At 45.0% G+C, this 22,579-nt stretch overlaps 1 protein-coding gene across 2 annotated transcripts in view; it reads right to left on the reverse strand.

Annotated features, from left to right (window-relative positions):
* The window catches only part of MYH11 (myosin heavy chain 11), a 127,119-nt gene extending 110,042 nt beyond the window's left edge, over positions 1-17,077 (reverse strand). For both annotated transcript variants that reach the window (XM_032604060.1, XM_032604059.1), the window contains exons 1-2: positions 16,940-17,077; positions 396-755 (exon numbers count right to left, since the gene is read on the reverse strand). In XM_032604060.1, coding sequence (XP_032459951.1) covers positions 396-740 — 345 coding nt within the window. In that variant the 5' untranslated portion in view covers positions 741-755; positions 16,940-17,077. The remainder of the gene's footprint in view (positions 1-395; positions 756-16,939) is intronic.
* Between the last annotated feature and the right edge of the window lie 5,502 nt (positions 17,078-22,579).

The raw sequence follows: 22,579 nt of genomic DNA on the forward strand, positions 1-22,579 counted from the left end.
CAGCCTTCCCAAGGAGGGTTAAGAGCTCTTCTTTATTTCCCAGATGGAGGGAGGGCAGGGAACTACTTCACTGAAATCCGTTGAGCACTGACCAAGCGCCTACGGGATTACATGGAATCTTTGGATCTCCTTTACGTGGGGAGGGTGATTGTTCTTATTTTGCAGATGGGAAAACTGAGGCTTCAAGAGGTGAAATAACCTGTTCAATGTCACAGAACTAGGTAGGGCAAGGTGAATGGGAACCCAGGTCTGGACGATCCCATCCCACCATGCAGCCTCTCTCAGTGAAAACTTCAGCCTCCCAACCTGCACCCCGAAGACGTCTCCAAGCCTCTCCCTTCCCTCAGGGGTGCAGGAGGCCAGCAAGAAGTGACTGGCTGCCCCAAGATACTCACGTATATGAGTCCTGAGAAGTACCTCTCCCTCAGGTTGTGTAGCACGGAGGCTTCGTTGAGACACGTCAGCTCTGCCATGTCCTCCACCTTGGAGAACTTGGGCGGGTTCATCTTCTGGATATCATCTTTGCCGACCGTGACCTTCTTGCCATTCTCCACTAGCTCCACGATCACCTCATCCCCCTTCTCCTCCTTGATGCTGGCCGCCTCGAAGCCCTGCTTCTCCGAAGGGACCCACACCAGCTTCTTGGCGGCCCAGTCAGCCTGGGCCACTGGGTTGTTGATGAAGTTTTTGTCTACAAAGAGGAACTTCTCGTCATCACTGAGCTGGTCCTTCTGTGCCATGGTGCCTGGTTGATCCTTTGGGGAATAAGGCCACAGGGTCAGAATTAGACCAGAACCAAGCCCTAAAGATAGATAAAGCCCTCACCTCATCATGTCTGGGAATGCAGTCTGCAGAAACATTCCATAGAGTACAAAGGTGTTCCCTGTAGGATGGTTTATGTTGTCAAAAAATGGAAACAACCCAAAGGCCCTTCAGTAAAGGATCTCCAGGGGCTTCTTTGGTGGTGCACTGGTTAAGAATTTACCTGCCAGTGGTTGAGAATCTGCCTGCTAATGCAGGGGACACGGGTTCGAGCCCTGGTCTGGGAGGATCCCACATGCCACGGAGCAACTAGGCCCGTGAGCCACAACTACTGAGCCTGCGCGTCTGGAGCCTGTGCTCCGCAACAAGAGAGGCCGCGATAGTGAGAGGCCCACACACTGCGATGAAGAGTGGCTCCCGCTTGCCACAACTAGAGAAAGCCCTCGCACAGAAACGAAGACCCAACACAACAATAATTAATTAATTAATTAATAAACTCCTACCCCCAACATCTTCCCAAAAAAAAGAATCTACCTGCCAATGCAAGGGACACGGGTTCGAGCCCTGCTCCAGGAAGATCCCACATGCCGCAGAGCAACTAAGCCTGTGCACCACAACTACTGAGCCTACGCTCAAGAGCCCGCGAGCCACAACTACTGAGCCCGCGTGCCACAACTACTGAGCCCACGTGCCACAGCTACTGAAGTCTGCATGCCTACAGCCCGTGCTCCGCAACAAGAGAAGCCACCACAATGAGAAGCCCGCGCACTGCAACAAAGAGTAGCCCCCACTCACTGCAACTAGAGAAAGCCCGTGCAGCAAAGAAGACCCAACGCAGCCAAAAATAAAAACAAACAAATAAATAAATAAATATATTTAAAAAAAAAAAAGAAAAGGATCTCCATCATTGCCTGTTGTCCATCAACATGGCATGGGTACATAAACCATTATATTTTCATACAATGAAATGCTATCCAGGGGTTAAGATGCAAGAAGTATGTCGAGGTGTGTTGACACAGGAAGATATCCAAGTCTTACAGTTTACTGTAAAAATAAAAGGGGGGTCCTTAAATGGTTAAACAGAGAATTATCATATGATCCAACAATCCCATTCCTGGGTATATACCCAAGAGAAATGAAAACATACCTCCACACAAAAACTCATAAGTGAATGTTCATAGAAACATTATTTCTAACAGCCAAGAAGTGTCAAAAAAAAAAAACCCCAAATGTCCATCAACAGATGAATGGATAAATAAAATGTGGCCTCTCCATATAATGGTATATTATTCAGCCATAAAAAGGAATGGGGTACTGATATACACTGAGCATTAATGAATCTTGAAAACACTATACTAAGTAAAAGAATCTAGTCACAGAGGACCACATATTATATGATTCCACTTACCCAAAATGTCCAGAATAGGCAAATCCATAGAGATAGAAAGTAGATTAGTGGTTGCCAACAGCTGGGAGAGAATTAGAGGGTGACAGCAAAGGGGTGCAGGGTTTCTTTTTGGGGTAATGAAAATGTTCTAGAATGTACTACAATGATGGATGCACAATTCTGTGAATATGCTAAAAGCCATTCAATTGTACAGTTTAAATGGGTGAATTGTATGGTATTTAAATTATATCTCAATAAAACTGTTTAAAAATGAAATATAGGGAATATTGTAAAATAGTAGGTATAATAACCCATTTTATTTAAAAATATATAGAATCCATATAGACAGAATGACTGGAGAAATATGCACTTATCAATGTAGTTATGAAGGGCTTTTTACTTTTTATGGGGTTTTTTGCCAATTTTTTATTGTGGTAAAATATACAAAGTATACTATCTTACTTATTTTATGACACTAAGTTCAGTGACGTTAAGTACATTCATATTGTTGTGCAAGTATCACCACCATCCAGCTCCAGAACTCTTTTCATCTTGCAAAACTGAGACTCCACACCCATTAAAGACTAATTCCCCATTGCCTCTTCCCTCCAGCCACTGGCAACCACCATTCTACTTTCTTTTCTTTTTTGTTTTGTTTTTTTAAATTTATCTTTTGTTATTATTATTTATTTATTTTTGGCTGTGTTGGGTCCTCGTTGCTGCACGCGGGCTTTCTCTAGTTACGGCGAGCGGGGGCTACTCTTCGTTGCAGGGTGCAGGCTTCTTATTGCGGTGGCTTCTCTTGTTGTGGAGCACGGGCTCTAGGCGTGTGGGCTTCAGTAGTTGTGGCACACGGGCCCAGTAGTTGTGGCTCGTGGGCTCTAGAGTGCAGGCTCAGTAGTTGCGATGCATGGGCTGAGTTGCTCCGTAGCATGTGGGATCTTCCCGGACCAGGGCTCGAATCTGTGTTCCCTGCATTGGCAGGCAGATTCTTAACCACTGCACCACCAGGGAAGCCCTCTACTTTCTATCTCTATGAATTTCACTACTCTAGGAACCTCATACCAGTGGAATCATACAGTATTTATCCTTTTGTCACTGGCGTATGTCACTTAGCATAATGTCCTCAAGGTTCAACCATGTTGCAGCATGAATCAGAATACCCTTCCTTTTTTAAGGCTGAATAATATTCCACTGTATGGATATATGACATTTTGTTTACCCATTCATCTGTTGATGGACACTTGAGTTACTTCCACATTTTCTCTATCGTGAATAATGCTACTCTGAACATGGGTATACTTTCTATTATGTATTTTTGCCATACATATAGTTTTATAACTTTTATTAAATTTATTACCAACAAAAATAGATACTTTAAAAACACTTTCAAATAGCCAATCCACATAAGAAAAAGATGTTCAACCTCACTAGTAAATGAAGAAATACAAGGTGAAGCAGTGAGATATTGCTTTTCACCATAGCTTGGCTAAGATGAGAACCACTGATAATATCCAGTGTTGTCAAGAGTGTAGGGTCCGGGCCTCTGCATACATCGCCCTTACAGATGGAAAGTTCCTAAAATTCATGCATACACCCTGACCTGCAATTCGATTTCTAGCAATTTAGCTTAAGGAAACTGAGAAGTGTTAACAGATGTATAAAAATGTACATTGCAGTGCTATTTGGAACAGCAAAACCTGCAAGCAATCCAAACGGCCTTCAGTGAGTGCCTTGTTAAATTACAGAGCATCCAGGCAACAGAATCCTATAATTCCACCCAAAATTCAAGATGTAGACTTATTTATGCCACACAAAGATTTTTCCCTTTTGAACCCTCCTACACTGTTGGTGGGAATGGAGGTTGGTACAGCCACTATGGAAAACAGTATGGAGGTTCCTCAGAAAACTAAAAACAGAATTACCATATGATCCAGTAATCCCACTCCTGGGAATATACTCAGACAAAACTATAATTCAGAAAGATACATGCACCCCTATGTTCATAGCAGCACTGTTCACAATAGCCAAAACATGGAAACAACCTAAATGTCCATCAACAGATGAATGGATAAAGAAGATGTGGTACACATATACAATGGAATACTACTTGGCCATAAAAAAGAATGAAATAATGCCATTTTCAGCAACATGGATGCAGCTAGAGATTATCATTCTAAATGAAGTAAGTCAGAAAGAGAAAGACAAATACCATATGATATCACTTAGATGTGGAATCTGAAATATGGACAAATGAACCTATCTACAAAACAGAAATAGACTCACAGACATAGAGATCAGACTTGTGGTTGCCACGGGGGAGAGGGGAAGGGAGAGGGATGGACTAGGAGTTTGGGGTTGGTAGATGCAAATTATTACATTTAGAATGGATAAGCAACAAGGTCCTAATGTGTAGCACAGGGAACTATATTCAATATCCTATGATAAACCATAATGGAAAAGAATATTTAAAAAAAGAATGTTATAAAAGAAGAAATAATAAAAGTGATAATTCATAGAGTTAATGCTGGTTACAGATTTGCACACAATTTTTGAACATTAAAAGACTATAAATTGGGCTTCCCTGGTGGTGCAGTGGTTGAGAGTCCGCCTGCTGATGCAGGGGACACGGGTTCGTGCCCCGGTCTGCAAAGATCCCACATGCCGCGGAGCGGCTAGGCCAGTGAGCCATGGCCGCTGAGCCTGCACGTCCGGAGCCTGTGCTCTGCAACGGGAGAGGCCACAACAGTGAGGGGCCCGTGTACCGCAAAAAAAAAAAAAAATTAAAAATTAACAAAAAGATTTTTCCCTTTCATCTTAACATATTTGTTTGTCAGTTACATGCTTTAAAATCCTCTCATTGTAAATGCACAATTCAACGATTTTTAGTAAATTTACAGAGCTGTGCATTTATCATGATGCTAAATTTTGGATCATTCCCATCATCTCAAAAGGGTTTCCTCATGCTGGTCTGCAGTCACTCCCTGTTCCTACCCACAACCCTCAGCAACCACTAACCTATTATCTGTCTCTATAGATTTGGCTTTTCGGGGCATTGCATATAAACGGAATAACACAATAGATGACTTTGGACCATGCAAAGATATTTATGATATCTTTTTAGGTTAAAAACAACATGAATAAACGGAATACTCAGCGATAAAAAGGAACAAACTACACAATAAAATAGACGAATCTCAAAAGCAAGCTCGGTGAAAGAAGCAAGACCCAGTCTACATGCTCTATTATTCCACTAATGTGTTAAGTCTAGAAAAGGCAAAACTATGGTGACAGAAAGCAGATCACTGGTTGCCAGAGGCTGGGGAGGCCACTGACCGCCAAGAGGCACAAAGGAAATTTGGGGGTGATGAAAACGTTCTATATCCTGATTATGGAGGTGATTATATAACTGTATACATTTGACAAATCTCATTGAGCTGCACACTTAAAAATCAGTGAATTTTTAAAAAAATGGTGAGTTATATGTAGATTATACCTCAATAAAGCTGATTAAAATATTTATAAGAGAGTATTTCTTGTCATTTTATATGTCTGTGTATACATTTTTAAAAGTCTAGAAAACTACACACTAAAATATTTTATGTCTGTGTATACATTTTTAAAAGTCTAGAAAACTACACGCTAAAATATTAAACTACACACTAAAATATCAATAAAGCTGATTAAAATATTTATAATAGAGTAATTCTTGTTATTTTATGTCTGTGTATACATTTTTAAAAGTCTAGAAAACTACACACTAAAATATTAAACTAGGGTTCTATTTGGTCAAATATGGGACAAGAGTTGAAAGGTGAATATGTTTAAATCCATGAGCTCATAATGATTAAAAAAAATTCACAAGTCATCCTTGTAAGATGCTGGGGAATCAACCCACTGTACTGAAAACTGGTAAAGAAAAGGCGAAACTAAAACACTGATGCTGCCTTTCTACAAACTGTTCCTCAAGGTCACTAAATAATTGACAAGAAGTCTGTCTTTATATAAAATGTCAAGTCATTAAATGCCCTCTCAATATGGGGAGCCCATTTGTGACAGATTCTCCATTCTGTTGTCTAGATGTGTTCATGAGACAAGGTGCTGAGGCAACAGACTCTTTATAGGCCAATCCAAGGGCCCATTCCAGACCCTCTGACCATACCTGAAGGAGCTGCCCTGCTCTAGTAACACTTGCTCTCACTCAGCTCCTCCAATCGACCCCATCTCCCCTCCCCCATCCACTGTTGGTTCCAAAGAACTAAGGTGCAAGCTGAGTTAGGATGTACAGCCACCAGTACGTACTGTGTGGTTGATCCCCCTACTTCAGCAGAAAACAATTCATAACTCCTTTGAATTCACCAACATAATCTCCACACTTAGGCCAACAAATCCCACGGAGATGGAGTAACCCCCATATCCCATCAATGGGCCCCTGGAGCTGGGCAGCTACCTCCTAAAATGCAGACTTTGCAAGGTAAAAATCAGAGGGGCAGTTACTACCACTTTTCTCTTCTGGGGTGAAAATAACAATATTACAAACCAAAGGCTGCCAACAAATTCACTCAATCTCAAACTTATTTTAAAGTAAAAATACAAATTAAAAAACCAAACAAGGGCTTCCCTGGTGGCGCAGTGGTTGAGAGTCTGCCTGCCGATGCAGGGGACACGGGTTCGTGCCCCGGTCCGGGAAGATCCCACATGCCGCGGAGCGGCTGGGCCCGTGAGCCATGGCCGCTGAGCCTGCGCGTCCGGAGCCTGTGCTCTGCAACAGGAGAGGCCACAACAGTGAGAGGCCCGCATACCAAAAAAAAAAAAAAAAAAAAAAAAAAACCAAACAAACAAAAAAAAACCCCAAAGGCTGATTTGTTCAGAAGGGATGGTTATTTCTCCTGGGAGACCTGATCTAGTAGCTCATTTAAAAAAAAAAAAGATGGAGAAATGGGTGAACCATTCCCTAAATCTGAATAATCACTTCAGTTATTCCAAAAAGTGAACTAAAGAATCGTAGAGAATGTGCACTGTGCCAGGTTTAACAATCACATTTCCTGCATTTTTAAATTGTTATTGAATTTCTCTTGGGATGTAATGAGTCCAACATCCTCCCTTCACCTCACTTTCACTGTTTAAAAAAAAAAAATACTACCTTCTACTTAGAAGAATTCCAGCCAATAAAGGTGGAAGAAATGATGAAACTAAAATGTAGCAATTTTGGAACTCTGAATAAAATAATGGGTCTTGACAATGACTATCAATGTTGCTAAAACATCAGACCATTGATTCTCAAACTTCCTTGTGCATCAGCTTCACCCGGGCAGTTGTGGAATCACGGATGGCTGGGCCCACCCCAAAGCTTCCGAGCCAGTAGGTCTGGGATGAGCCCAAGACCTGCATTTGTAACAGGTTCCCAGGTGATGCTGAGGATGCTGGCCTGGGGTCCACACTTTCAGACCCACTGTATTAGATGAAAAGCAGACGGCAAACTTTATAATGGATGGATCGGGCTGGCACCACCTATACCTACTCATTAACCTTAACGTTGCAAAAACAAAGTTGATCAGAGGTTATGTGCCTCCAGAGGGGTTGCTCTAGGAAGTGCCACTACCACCAATGAAATATTCTTACAAAAAGGAAAATGGGGTGGGGTTGGGGGATCAAAACCAACAAAGCCTCTGGATCTAACACCTATTTAAGGCAAATGCGGGGCACAGGGAACATGCCAAACAAGGTCATGGGCATGTGACAAAGCCCACAAGGTGGGAAGGCATAGGACAAATGACTCAGTTTCTTTAACAGGTAAAGTATTTTTAAAAAGGGTAACCTATGGATTAGAAGGGACTTTGGGACCCACAAAAGAAATGGGAGGAGGGTGGGGATGAAATGATTGGCCTCATATGGAAGGTGAGTGACAAGAACCAAGGGGTACGTCATACTGTTCTCTCCACTTTTGCATATGTTTGAAAATTTTCACAATGAAAAAGTCTAACAAGTACGATAAAAGAAGAACACTGATAGAGGCAGAGAAAGAACACCCCTATCCTGTCAACATGCACATCCACACACGGAGCAAATCAGAAATAAAGGTACATTTTGCTGTCTTAAAAAGCCATGCTTTAGGGACTTTCCTGGTGGCGCAGTGGTTAAGAATCCGCCTGCCGATGCAGGGGACGCGCGTTCGAGCCCGGGTCCGGGAAGAACCCACATGCCGCGGAGCATCTGGGCCCGTGAGCCATGGCCGCTGAGCCTGCGCGTCCGCCTGTGCTCCGCAACAGGAAAGGCCACAACAGTGCGAGGCCCGCGTACCGCAAAAAAAAAAGTGGCAGAGCTGGGATCCGAACCCAGGTCTGATTCGAAGCCTGTGTTCTTCTGTCTCCTACACAAGCTTGATGGGCTTGTCAGAAGCTCAGTGGAGTATTTGCAATCAATGAACCGACCCTTTAAGGCACCTAGCACAGTGACCGGCACATAATAAATGTTCAAAATGGGACCCAGATCAGATGAAGTGAACTATAACTCCACACCGCGATAAGAACAAACCTCACAAACACTTGTGTGAAAGAAGGCAAACCCAAGAAGGACATACTGTGAGATTCTGTTTGCAGGCAGGACGTGAAGATGCCGCGAGCTCAGTTCCAGACCATCTCAATAAAGCACATATCACAATAAAGCAAGTCACATGGATATTTTGGTTTCCCAGTGCTTATAAAGGTTATGTTTACACTATGCTGTCATCTATTAAGTGTGCAACAGCATTATGTCGAATGTCTAATTATGTCAACATACGCACCTTAATTAAAAATACTTGATTGCGAAAAAATGCTAACCATCATCTGAGCCTTCAGCGAGTCATAGTAGCAAAAACAAAACCACTGATCACAGGTCACCATAACAAATATTGTAATGAAAAAGCCTTAAATATAGCAAGAATTACCAAAATGTGTCACAGAGACACAAAGTGAGCAAATGCTGTTGGAAAAATGGCACCGATAGACTTGCTCGACACAGATTTGCCATAAGCCTTTAATTTGTAAAAAAAAAAAACCCACAGTATCTGTGAAGGGCAATAACATGAGGTGTGCCTGTATATGAGGTTCAAAAACCAGGCAAATCTAACCTAAGGTGGTAGATGTCAGATGTTGTAACTGGAAGTGTAGGACGTGACGGGGGTGTGTGGGGTTGATGTTCTGTTTCTTGATCTGAGTGCCAGTTACATGGGTGTGCCCACTTTGTGGAAATTCACCAGGCTGCATACCCACAGGGAGGTGTACTGTTCTGATATAAAGTATACTTCAATGAAAAAAAAATTTTTTTCTTTTTATCTTTAATTATGGTAAAATGCACATAATAAAATTCACCACCTTAAGCACTTAATTATACAGTTCGGTAGTATAAGTACAATCAATGAAAAGTTTTTGAATGGTAGCCGAGTATACTCAAGAGGGTGGGGAGACATGTTTTATTTGTTTAGGGCAGCATGACAACTAAGTGGGCTCTTTCTAATTACGATGTTACTGAGTTGCCTTACAAATCAGAAAAAAAAAGCAAAAACTACAACAGAAAAATAAAAGGACAGAGGAATTCCCACTGCCACGAACCCTGCCTAATCTAGGACTCAAAAATGCAAAGAAGATCAAGCACAAAGATTCAGTCTCTGTCCAGAAAAAGGAGAGAGGCTGGGTTGCTTCCCATGTCTTTGAAGCCTGACAGTCACGATGTGTGAAATCTGTTTTGGTCGAAAGAAAGAAGGAAAAGGGAAGAGGAGCTTGGCTTCACCCTAGAATGGCATTTGTCAGAGTATGTTCCTTGGAACCCTAATCCCTCAAAATATTTGGGGTGGTGTGGGGCAGGATTCAGGGAGGTTGAGACACTCTTCAGATATCAATTCTGGGGACTTCCCTGGTGGTCCAGTGGTTAAGACTCTGTGCTTCCAATGCAGGGAACGTGGGTTTGATCCCTGGTCAGGGAACTAAGATCCCACATGCCTTGAGGCACGGCCAAAAAAAGAGAAAGAAATCGATTCTGTGGTCAAATCCATTTGAAAAGCGATACACATCTACCCACCCCATCATTAAGAGGGAGAACTCCCATCGGGATATCAGAGGTCCTGACATCTGAAAGCTAGTTCACTCCTTTGAGCCCATGGCTCTCAAAAACATTTAGCCGCAGACCTCTTTTCCCACCAAACACTGATTAAATCCCATAGATTTGTCCTTGAGAAAATGTGGTGAGCCTAGCAAATTAATATTATTAATATTAGTAATCATAGCTGCTGCTCTATCTTATTGAATGCCAGCTATTAACTCATTTAATCCCCTCAAAAAGGCTATGAGAAGCACCATTACCTCTGGTTTACAGATGAGGAAACTGAGGCACAGAGAGGTTAAGTAACTTGCCCATCATGGCACAGCTAGTTATGGTAGAATCTGAATAAAGATATATTTTTGAAGTGATCTTTTCCGCTTTGTCTACCTTCTTTGAAATAGGGAGAGAACTTGAGAACTGAAAGAAATACAGACACACACGGGACACACCCCGCATCGGTCTGCGGCAATTTGAAGTCTCCAGATAACTTGGTTTTATTGCCGCAAGGACTTGCCTCAGTGTGCGCCCAGAGCCTTGAGTTTTTAAAATTTGGGGTAGTGGACAATCAGGCAAAAAGTGTCAGGTCAGACATTAGGTAAGGCACAGGGGGGAACGCAAAGCAGTTTGGAAGACTGTAGCAGTGATCAGAGAGCACAATTCTCCATGCACTGAATGGAAGGAAAACTTGGTCTGCACCTCCCTGCTGCTAGAGCAGGGTTTCTCTCAACCTCGGCACGCTGACATTTGGGGCTGTTGACATTTGGGGCTGGATAATTCTTTGTTGGTGGGATAGATGGTGGGCAGAAGCCATGTAGCAGAGGGGGAGTGGTGGGCAGGCCGAGAGTGGGGGGGAGGGGGACTGTCGTGTGGAGTTTAAGGCCATTAGTAGCATCTCTGGCCTCTACCCAATAGATGCTAGTAGCACACCCTCCCCACCCCAGTCATGACAACCAAAAATGTCTCCAGATATTGCCACATGTCCCCTGGGGGAAAAAATTGTCCCAACCAACCTGGAATGCCAAGTGTAGAAGGTCACATGGGTGGAGTGTGGGCACATGAGAGCAGAAAAGAGACAGACACCCAGACAGCTGAACCTCAAGGAGACTCCCCACCGACCTGGTTTCTTCCTCTCAAGCCTTCCTCCCCCACCACCCCCCGTCCAATGTCCTGCATCAGCTCTGAGAGCTGAAAGGATACCTTCAGGATCATTATACAGGACTGATGGATACTACCTCCAGTTCATGATCAATGGTATTAGCAACTCCTGACACTGCCGAGTGTGTCGGCTCCATACACAGTCCTGTATTCCTCACCAACAACACCCAGCTTCGTTCCTTGAGCGCAGACAAGCTGTTCGTTAGCCTCTGTAAGACCACAGGGTTACAAGTCCCCGTTCTGCACCAAACCTGCTGGGTGAATCTGGGCAAGTTACTCTCCCTCTCTGGGCCTTGTGCTTTTCATTTGGGGACAGAAATGTGGAGGGCTGGCTAGCTGTAACTTTTTTTTTTTTTTTTTGTGGTACGCAGGCCTCTCACTGTTGTGGCCTCTCCCGTCGCAGAGCACAGGCTCCGGACGCGCAGGCTCAGCAGCCATGGCTCATGGGCCCAGCCGCTCTGCGGCATGTGGGATCTTCCCGGACTGGGGCACGAACCCGTGCCCCCTGCATCGGCAGGCGGACTCTCAACCACTGCGCCACCAGGGAAGCCCCTAGCTGTAACATTTTATGATAACTGTGATTCCAGATCAAAGGGTTGAAGTTGAACCAACTGAGAATGTTTAACTATTTTAGCTTGTTTTAGCATCAGTTTTATTTTCCCCAGGGGAACTCAAGGGTAAAAGATCTTGCCCCTTCTGCTTCTGTATTAATGGAAAATGAATAAAATACCCAAGAGCCCAAACAGTAACAGGATTTGCACATCATCAGGCCTAGTTAACAGCTTCCCTCAGTATTTTACTGCCAAGATTTTAGACCAGAGACACCAACCCAAATGTCCCTGGGGTCAGGTGAGCAATGCAAGGTGACCCAGGCTGGAGGTGGCTGGACAGAGCTCTCTGGTCCTGCCCAAAGAGCGTGGCAGCTTCTCAAGTCCCGTTGGGGTGAGTGAGAATGTGGGCCCTGCGTTGCCAGATCTCCAACAGACCCCGAAGTCTGCGTTTAGGAATGAAATATCCACCCCTAAAGTTAAATCACTGCACATTTTGAATGTCATGCAGGCAAAATGAAAACCCTCTGGGCTTGATCTAGAACACGAACCACCAGCTGGCGGGACCTCTGCAGAGGAGCAACTATTTCAAGGTCTGGCCCAGGTGTGGGAGGAGCCAAAGTGGAGAGGGAAGCAGGGAGGGGGTGGGCCCCCCAGATGCACCAGATCTCCAAGCCCCAAACTGTCCCCACGAGTAATCGGGACTCTAAATCTGTCATTAATAATAGGCACAATTATCACTGTGCTCTTTCTATTCATGGGATATCGGGCCAGGCAATCTATTATATACACCATCTTGCTATGTCTCCTAAGCGTTCAGCAAGGTGGGCATTATTTATTATTCCTATAAGACTATGGAGGTCCCGGAAGGTAAGTGAAAGTAAAGGCTTTTGCTTGTAAAAGTTGGAGCCGAGATTTGAACCCAGATCTGACACCTGATCTACTCTTAGCAAAAAGTCTCTTCCTTGCATGAACTTCCTTGCATGGACTGGTCCCCGCGCCACTCCCCCACCAGCTGCACCCCCTTCTGATATCTGCCTAACTCATTAGAATACTGTTTTTAAAGTACCTCCAGAAGGAAGTTCTTATAAGCAGTAAAGCTAAATTATTTTTACCACCCCAAGAGAACTTGGTTAGCAAGAGGTCTGGTGGCTCTCATGGAGGATGCTTTGAGGATTAGAGAGAACTAGCCATTTCTGGCCCTAAAAGCCCTACTGTGTCTTGTGTCTTGCAACTCTGGCTTACCACAACTTAAAAGAAATGTAGTCTCCTATATGCCCATTTGAAGTTTAAATTTACAATGTCTTTAGAGGACTGTTTAGCAATATCTATCCATTTTCAATGTGCATGCTCTGTAACTTAGCAAATTACATTGCTGGGACTTTATCCTACAGATAAACTCATGTAATTAGACATAAATAGATACACAAAGATGGTCCCTGAAGTCCTGTTTATATGGTGGAGTGAAGCTGGTATGTTTCAGTAAGATGCTATCCTTCCACATAATAGAATATTATGCAGATGATAAAAAGAAACACCACAATGTGCTGATATAGAAAGATGAAGATATGTAATCAAGTGAAAAAAAACCACCTAATTTACAAAGCCAATATTCGTGCAAAAGAGGAAGATTTGACATAGAAAAGTTTTGGAAAGAGGTGCAAGAATACATTAACCATGTTTATATCAATATCTAAAGATGGGGAAGAGCGGAGAGGTGGGGAAGGAGAAAGAGGGTCAGGAATTCTACCTGGAGACCAGGGAATGGCTATAATGACCCACAGGGGTCTCAGACACTGGCCCCTTCTGTGATTCTGTATCATTCGCTGCATGCTTCACCAGCAGAGGGAAGGAAGTTCAAGCCTGCATGGGTGAGCAGGAGGCGAGCACCATGGTCCTTTCTCAAGGACTTTGATGAGGGCTGTTCCTCCTTAACCCCCAAATCACTGATGCAACTCAGAGACACCCAACTTCCCCCTGCAGGAACAATGGGCAGCGCTAGCTTCTTCCTCCATCATCTGATCCCTTACAAAAGTTTCTTCAAAGTCAGCTATTCAAAACAGAACAAAACAAAAATTTCCTTCAAATTCCGACTTGGCCTTTTCCAAACTCAGCCTTTCCCCCATGGTGTGGCCATAGTTAACTGTGTTTAAAGGTCAGGGGTAGAGGGAAGAGACCCCTGGTAGCAAAAGAGTCACCGTGGAAGCCAGACAGGCTCCTCCCACTCACAGGTGAGCTCTTAAAGGATGCCCTCGAGACCCTAAATGAATTAAAAAAGGGCCAATAAACCTGGTATCAGTCATGTTCCTGACACAGGTGAGGAAGTGGGTCTATATTCGAGTGGAAGAAGAATAGGAACTGAGTTTATGAAAAGACATTACACAAAAAGAAAATTGAGGGCAAGTTTCTCTTTTACGGAAAGACTATACCATAGGGTTCCTGGTTCTGCCAAGTACCAGATGGGCTACACTGAGCAAGATCCTTAAGGTCTCTGGTCATGTATGTTATAAATAACCATCCACAGAAGTTCACCAGGGGCGAGACACTGTGCTAAACCCTTCATATGCATGATCCCCTTGAATCCTCCCAAAAGGGCAATCCCTTAGGCTCTGCAGTTAGAAAGAGCTAGGTCTATAGAATCTTGTCTTCCTCATTGGCTAGTTGAGCTATCTTGAGCAAGTTATTCAGACTCCACATTGGTAAAACAGGGCCAATAACAATAGCATCCATTCCAAAGGGCTGTTGTAAAGACTTAGAAACATGATGCCTGTAAAGGATTCAGTGTGTTGTCCAGCAAAAGTGATCAACTAACATTAGCTATTCTCACAAGCCCCATTTTACAGATGGGAAAACTGAGGTTAGGGAAGGTCAGCCTGCATGATTTCTAAATTTGCTTGTGATGTTCTCGGATTCCAGTGGACTTAAAATTGGATGTGGTTTTCCAGAAAAATCTAATGTGTACCCAATTTTAGAAGTACATGGTTGCCCCTACAGCATAAAATCCACCTGTTTGGATTCAATACACTGAGGAAAGGAGAAGACAACTTTCCCACCCCAAAAATAAAACTTCCAAATAAGAGAGAGTAGGGAAAGGTAATCCCCCTTTCCTCCCAAATGTTTTCTCCTCTGGACTCCCCCACTTGTTCCCAAACGGGAAGGACAAGGACAAAGAAATCTCCAGAGGCATGACCAACAAAGCTGCAGTACAAGGCTAATTTGTGAGGGGGCCCGAGGATGGCCTCATGGAAAACGCTACCATAAATGGGCATGTTTGCCTCAATCTCAGCCCTCACACAGAAAAGTAAGGATAACAAATCCATAACAAATACCTTGTACGGAATAACACGTCTACTTCAGACATGATAATAAGATACACAGTGTTTACGAGCCCTAGAAGCTTCTCAAGGAAGGCCCGGCTAGTTCACGTTTTGGACTCTTGGGATGGCAGCCCACCTAATCTAGTCATCGGGCCAACTAGATGACCCCAACACAGAGGACAAACAGTGCATTTTACTTTAAATTTGCAAAAAGTCAGTTGATGTTTTCTTCAGAGATGATAAGCACTTGCCTTACTGGACACATCTGGTCCCATCAGAAACCTGATTCCAACAGTTTTTGTTCATGGTAAAGAAAAAAGATGGTGGGGTCAGGGGTATAGAATTAGCATCAGACAGACACAGGAATGGGATCCACCACTTGTTAGCTGTGAGACACTGGGCAAATTACTTAACCTCTCTGAGCCTCAGCTACCTTGTATACTAAACAGGCATCATAATGACTCCCTTAAAAGGTTGTTGCAATGATTAAATGAGATCAATTAAGTCAAACGCTGCTACAGTGCATGGCACATAAGTGCTCTGTCAATGGTAGTTTATCTCAATGCGAAAGCACCAAGGAAGGACTGCATTTCCTTCCATGGATCTTCAATATCCTATTTCACACACTGCTATCTAATGACTTTCAGTTCTGCTTCTTTAAGCTCCTTCTCTGCATAAAATGGCCACTTTGCAATTTAATCTATCAATTCTTAATACTGTAGTAAATGCTCCCTTTCTTGGGGTTTCTAAATATTTACTTTTACTTCTTGATAAGTATGGCTTTGAATGGTGCCTTTTCCTCAAGCAGCCAAATCCCCACCAGCTCTCAGTGCGGAGAGAGAACGTACAACAGGCAGTAGCCACTTTCTCTCACTTTGCCCACTTAGTAGGACATGAGAGTAACATGTGTACTGGATGCTCTGCAGGAAATCCCAGCCCAATCTTAGCTAACGCACCTGCAGACTTTGTAAGCAAATGTGGACTCTGGCATCCTTCTGAGTATTTGAGACCCTTGGGGTCAACCTGGGTGAGATTTTTAAAAATCTGGAGGGGGGGGTGTGTCTGGAAGAAAATCAAGCTGTAATAAATAAACTGGATCATAACCAGCCTATCACTCAAGGGTTATCAGCAGGCATCCTCTAGAGTGAGGAAAAAACACTCCCCTTTCTGCCCATGTGTTTTTAACTGATATAATTAACAGAACTAAGCAAGCTCCACTGGAAGCCATATTTTGCCTGCCTATGTGATAGGAAATGACTTTTCAGTGAAGCTCAGCTGCACTCTTTTTGCGGCCAGAATAAAAGAAGCCTGGCTGTTCAAGCCAGACCTCTGTGATTTCTAAGGGAGCACATCTCTCAGATTTGCCTCATAACAAGAATCATCTGGGACTCATATATAGAGGGAACAGTTTTTCTGAAGATTCTAGTGTAACCGAAGTTGGGCCCGGGCATTATCTTTAATAAGTAACCCCAAGGTGGTACTTATCATTGGTTACCTTGGGAGATGCTGGTTTGGGGGAAATCTAGGATGATGGGGCAGAGAGAAATGAAAATTGTGAACCCCCAGCCCCATAGTCCTTAAGAAGAGGTCAACAGATGCTCCTCACTGCTCCCCAGCCCCTGTAGGATGTCTTCTAGGATCCTTAAACCCTCTACTCAATTTCCCTTACCCCACCAGGACCACATACTTACAGATCTCCAACTTGGGGGAGAGCGGAGAAGAAACTGGATGGAGAGCTCCTATCTGGCACACCTCCCAGGCAGGGGCGTCCAAACCTTCTCGCTCGCCTGGGACGCCTCTCTTTATAGACCCGGAGCTGCCCGCGGGAGGGAAAGGGGAGGCGGCGGAGGGGGCTGAATGGGTGTGAGTCCTGCGCTGCTCCCTCCGCAGCGCCACCTGCAGGGTCCGAAAAGCGCAGCTTTGGTCCACGCCTCGCGCGCACCTGTCGCGGCGCCCGTAGAGGGGCGCACCCAGGCGGGGGCTCAGGGGGGAGCGGGGGGCCGCAGGGCTCCCGGGAAAGGCGCAGCGGGCAGAAGCGTTCGGGGCCAGTGTCTGACCCCGGCTCTAGGACAGTCACCGAGACTCCGGGTCCCTAAAGAAAGGGGTTGAGCGGCCGGCGTCTATAGGGGATGCTTGAGAATTTCTCCCTTGAGTCTGTTCCAGCCTCACGGAATTTAACCGCTTCCTCCGCGTGGCGGGAACTGTGGGGGGCCCGAGTTGACACCTCCTCTCCCCGCTCGCCATTTTTCTTCGTCCCCCACTACCTGGAAAGGGCCTGGCCGTGCTGCGTGAAGGGTGGGGAAAGGGGATTTTTTGAACTTTGCAAAGTACAAGGCAAGACCCCCCAACTCTGCTGGGAATTGTGCAGAAAGGGGAAGTTTTTACTTTTCCCAACTTGGCATCCCCACCTCCACCCACAAGCAAAAAAATAAAAGAGGCCCAATTGTTGTGACTTCAGGCCCTGGGTGTGCCATTCGCTGGCTGTGTGACCTCAGGCAAGTCATTTCCCTTCTCTGAGCCTCAGTGTCCGAAGCTGAAAAGTGTGTGTGTGTGTGTAATTACGTAATTTGCAAGGTGCATGTCAGGATCCAAGCAGAATGTGAGTGCCAGGCGCTCTTGAAAGTTCTCTTCACCTGCTCCTCCCCGCCCGAAGAAATTCTTGAAAATGAAGCTGCCTGAAAGTTTTCTCTCTCTCCCTCCCTCTTAGTACCACTCCCTTACCCCGTGTCCGCCCCACCCACTCCTGTGTGTCTGACACCGTGTCTCTCCATCACCGTTTCTGTCTTGTTCTGCCTTTTTTCTCTTTATATATCTCCGTCACTCTGCCCACCGCTGTCTCTTTCTGTCCCTCTGTCTCACTCTGTCTCCGGTCTCTGTGTCTCTGGCTCCAGATCTCCCTCCCTCTCTCGCTCTCTCCATCTCTCTCCATCTCTCTCCATCTCTCTCCATCTCTCTCCACTCTGTCACATGCACGCACACAGGCCATAAAAGGAAGCCGCGGCGGTGGGCTGGCCCCGCGCCAGGTCGGGGACCTGCGGGCAGCCGGGCGCCCCGCTCCCCGCCTGGCCCGGCTCCGAGGTTCCCGGCCGGTCCTCCCTACCCGGGCGGGCGGGAGACAACCCAAAAAGGGCAGGCTCAGGCTCCTTCCTGCAGGAATTCCCAGCGCCGCATACCAGCCCGGGGCTGCCGCTCCCCCTGACTAAATATGGTGCCGAGCGGCCTCCCGGCGCCCCGCGGAGGTTGAGGGGGTGGCATCCGAGACCAGCGGGGTGGGAAGGGGACCCTTCTGCTCCCGGCAGAGCCAGAAGGGGGCAGCCCCCAGTCCCCCGTGGGTCCCAGCTGCTTCCAGCCAGAGGGTTTACAGACAGGGTTAAAGATGTTGGAAGACCCTTACCAGGCTCTGTGCTTGGCACTCGCCCCAGTCTTATCCAACAAACCCTCCCCCAGCCACGAGCCGGGTGATGGTGGGGCCTTTATTAATACCCCCATTTTGCAGGTGAGAAAACTGAAGCCCTGGAGGAGTGAAGGGATTTGCCTGAGCCCTCACTGGGTCCAGAGCCCACTGTTGCCATGATTCACTTCCAAGAGAGACTTTTAGGGGAAATGCCCAGGACAATTAGCCTTGAGGCTAAAGACTCCTCTCTGAGGTTAGATAACTAAGTTTGAATCTGCCAGTGCCATTTTCTAGCTATTTGGCCCTGTGCCTCAGTTTCCCTACCTGTAAAGTGGGAGGAACATCAGTCACTTCTTCACTTCCCAGCTGTTTGTAAACAGTCCTTGAGATGATCCATGTAAAATGAACATAGTACAGTGCTTCATGTTAGCTGCTATTATTCAAAACAAACATGAAACCAAGCAGAGTTGCACCAGGCCTGGGGGACGTCATAATGGTGAGGGCCTGTCCTGCCCTCTGTTTCCTGCAGGCTACCAGTCTCCTCTGTAGAGTTCTGCATCTCGGACCCTCTCGGTCCCTTACATCCCTCCAACATCTTGCCTGCTTTTCACCCCTGAAAACATGCAGGCCCAGCTCTCTACCCAACAATGGGCCTAAGTCAGAGAGTCAAAAACAGCCAGCATTCAGCTGGCTGGGACGTTAGGGGTTAAGTTCTTCAGAAAGCAATGAATGCACTGCTTCCCCACGTGCCTTTTAATGTCTGCACTGTAAAAGGAGTGGAAATCATCTCTGCGTTAGTACAGAGCTGATGTGGAGCAGAGAATAGGAAGGGGGAAAAACTGAAGTTGATCATCCCCTTCCCATCCTGGAAAGATAATCCAGAGCAGGCCATCAGTCTTAACTTGCTGGCCTCAGAGTAAAAACGGGCACTTTTCTGGAGGCATTAACGATATTCCAAAGGGGTGCATTTGATTCTTTAAAGAATTTGGTAACTTTTAAAAGAAAATAATTATAATAAATTATCAATAAATGAGGGCTTTATAACAGACACTGAATTGTACTACATTGTCTAACCTAATCCTTATAACAACCCTATAAAGTACTTCAACTTTTTTTTCCCATTTTGCTGTGGAGAAACCAGGTTCAGTGAGTGAAATAATCAGCCAATTTAGCACAGCTAGTTAATGGCAGAGCAGGGATCCCAACCCTGCCTGTGTGATGGAGTCTAGGGTAAGCAGGTAAGAAGTGTGAGGTTTTTAACTCATGATCTGTTAAGCACCAGCCAGGCAGCCACAGGATTGTCAGAGAACCTCTCTGAGCCTGTGTTTTCTCAAAGCACAGATGGTCAGAATCTTTGCCTCAACATGGAAAGTGTTTCATACCCTTCTGGTATACTCTAGAAGTACTTAGGGACAGTGTGCACATAATAGTCATTCAATAAATATCTGTCCAATGCAGAAGCTCAGATGTTTGAATCTTCAAAATCAGATGCCTCCATTTTATTTCTCATGGCTCAAAAAGCCAGTTAAAGACAGAGGGGGAAAAAGTTACCTTCAAAAAACATTACTGTGGGGCTTCCCTGGTGGCGCAGTGGTTGAGAGTCAGCCTGCCGATGCAGGGGACACGGGTTCGTGCCCCGGTCCGGGAAGATCCCACATGCCAAGGAGCGGCTGGGCCCGTGAGCCATGGCCGCTGAGCCTGCGCGTCCGGTGCCTGTGCTCCGCAGCGGGAGAGGCCACAACAGTGAGAGGCCCGCGTACCACAAAAAAAAAAAAACAGAAAAAACAAAAAAACATTACTGTGACTGACTGTCAAGTAAGTTTCCCTGGCATGTCTTCTGTGAGGCGCTGGGTACTGGGAGTTTCCATGAGCTCATGGAACAAGATAGCAGTGGGGAAATTCCACTCTCAGAGTCTTTTTTTTTTTTTAATCTAATAGCTTTGATTTTGCTACTAGGTTCAAAAACTTCCAAAGTATGATTCCCTCCAGTTTCTAATAACATCAAAAACTGGGGGGCTTCCCTGGTGGCGCAGTGGTTGAGAGTCCGCCTGCCGATGCAGGGGACATGGGTTCGTGCCCCAGTCCGGGAAGATCCCACATGCCACGGAGTGGCTAGGCCCATGAGCCATGCCCGCTGAGCCTGCGTGTCCGGAGCCTGTGCTCCGCAACGGGAGAGGCCACAGCAGTGAGAGGCCCGCGTACTGCAAAAAAAAAAAAAAAAAACTGGGTCCAAGCATGGCTTGTCCTTCACAATTATGCATGTCCTTCACAATTATTTAAAAGTGCATCAGCACTCAAGTCATCCAGCTCAAGATCTGCACAGGACTCTGCCTCCTTGCGAATAAAGGGCCATCTTTCCTGACCACAAGCACGGTTCTGCTCCAACTCTCCTGTGCAGAAGCACTTGGTTTCACTCATCATGGTCCCCACGTTTCTCCAGGCTCGAGACTGAATCACACAGTAACTTGCAGTGCTCTTTCCTTTATCACCAATTTCCAGCTCCGGTGTCTTGGTAACTCCAGATTCTCTATCAGGAAAGTCCTAAAATTCTCAATAAAAATAGTTTTATAGTTTCTTACAAAAGTAAACATATTCTTACCATATGACGCAGCAAGTCACACTCCTTGGGATTTACTCAAATGAGCTGAAAACCTATGTCTGTACTAAAACCTGTACACAGTTATTTAGAGCAGCTTTCTTCATTAATTGCCAAGACTTGGAAGCAACCAAGACGTTCTTCTAAGTAAGTGAATGGATAAACTGTGGTACATTCAGGTGACAGAATATTACTCAGCACTAAAAAGAAATGGGCTATCAAGCCATGAGCAGGCATGGAGGAAACAAAAGCATATTACTAAGTGAAGGAAAACAATATGAAAAGGCCACATACTGTATGAGTCCAACTATATGACATTCTGGAAAAGGCAAAACTACGGAGACAGTAAACAGATCAGTGGTTGCCAGGTGCTAGAGGAGAAAGGAGCGATGAATAGAGCACAGAAAATTTTTAGGGCAGTGAAACTACTGATACTGTAATGGTGGGCGGATACATGTCACTATACATTTGTTCAAACCCATAGGCTGTACAGCACCAAGAGTGAACCCTGAGGTCAACTACAGACTTTGAGTAATAATGATGGGTCAATGTAGGTTCACTGATTGTAACAAATGTACCACTTTCGGGGGTCATGTTGATAACAGGGGAGCCTGTGAGTGCGTGGGGACAGAGGGTATGTGAGAACTCTGTACTTCACACTCAATTTTGCTGTGAACCTAAAACTGCTTTAAAAAAATGTCTATTTTTTTAAAGATAATTTTACTTCACTTTCATTTAAACAAAAATTAATGAAGACCACACAATCCTTGCAGAATGGTTGTTACAAAAATGAAATGCCAAGTGGCTGGGAAGCATTGCCCTAAATGCCTTTAAAGGCATATTTTCACAAAATGTTAATCATTCATGTACACTTGGCTTCAGGTTAAAAGAACACATCAAATTTTACATAATCATACAGGCATTCAGTCATATATAAATGTGTTCTTGCACATAATTATAAAGCTATTAGTTTATTCTAAGCAAGCATATATGCTATGCTTAAATTTATCATCTTCAAACGCCACCTCTGCTCTTGCTGAGTTTTTACATAGCCAAAGTTTTAAATGTCTACTTTTCCTAAATCCCTCTTCAAGTCCAATTCCCATCCTATTTTTGTATAAGTTTTCTCCTGAAACTTCTCCTGCATGTCTGGAGGATAACTTCTCCCAACAACCTCATGAAAACCACCAGCAATGATGTACTAATTTATGAGTTCGTGAGAAGAGTTTGATGGGTCCTCTGTGTTTATTTTTGTCTTTTCCTTCCTTGAATTTAAGTGTCTCAGCTCAGGAACCTATTTAAACTACTAGAACATATGGGAATTCCCTGGCGGTCCTGTGG

This window comes from Phocoena sinus, chromosome 15 (genome assembly GCF_008692025.1).
Source record: "Phocoena sinus isolate mPhoSin1 chromosome 15, mPhoSin1.pri, whole genome shotgun sequence".
Lineage (NCBI taxonomy): Eukaryota > Metazoa > Chordata > Mammalia > Artiodactyla > Phocoenidae > Phocoena > Phocoena sinus.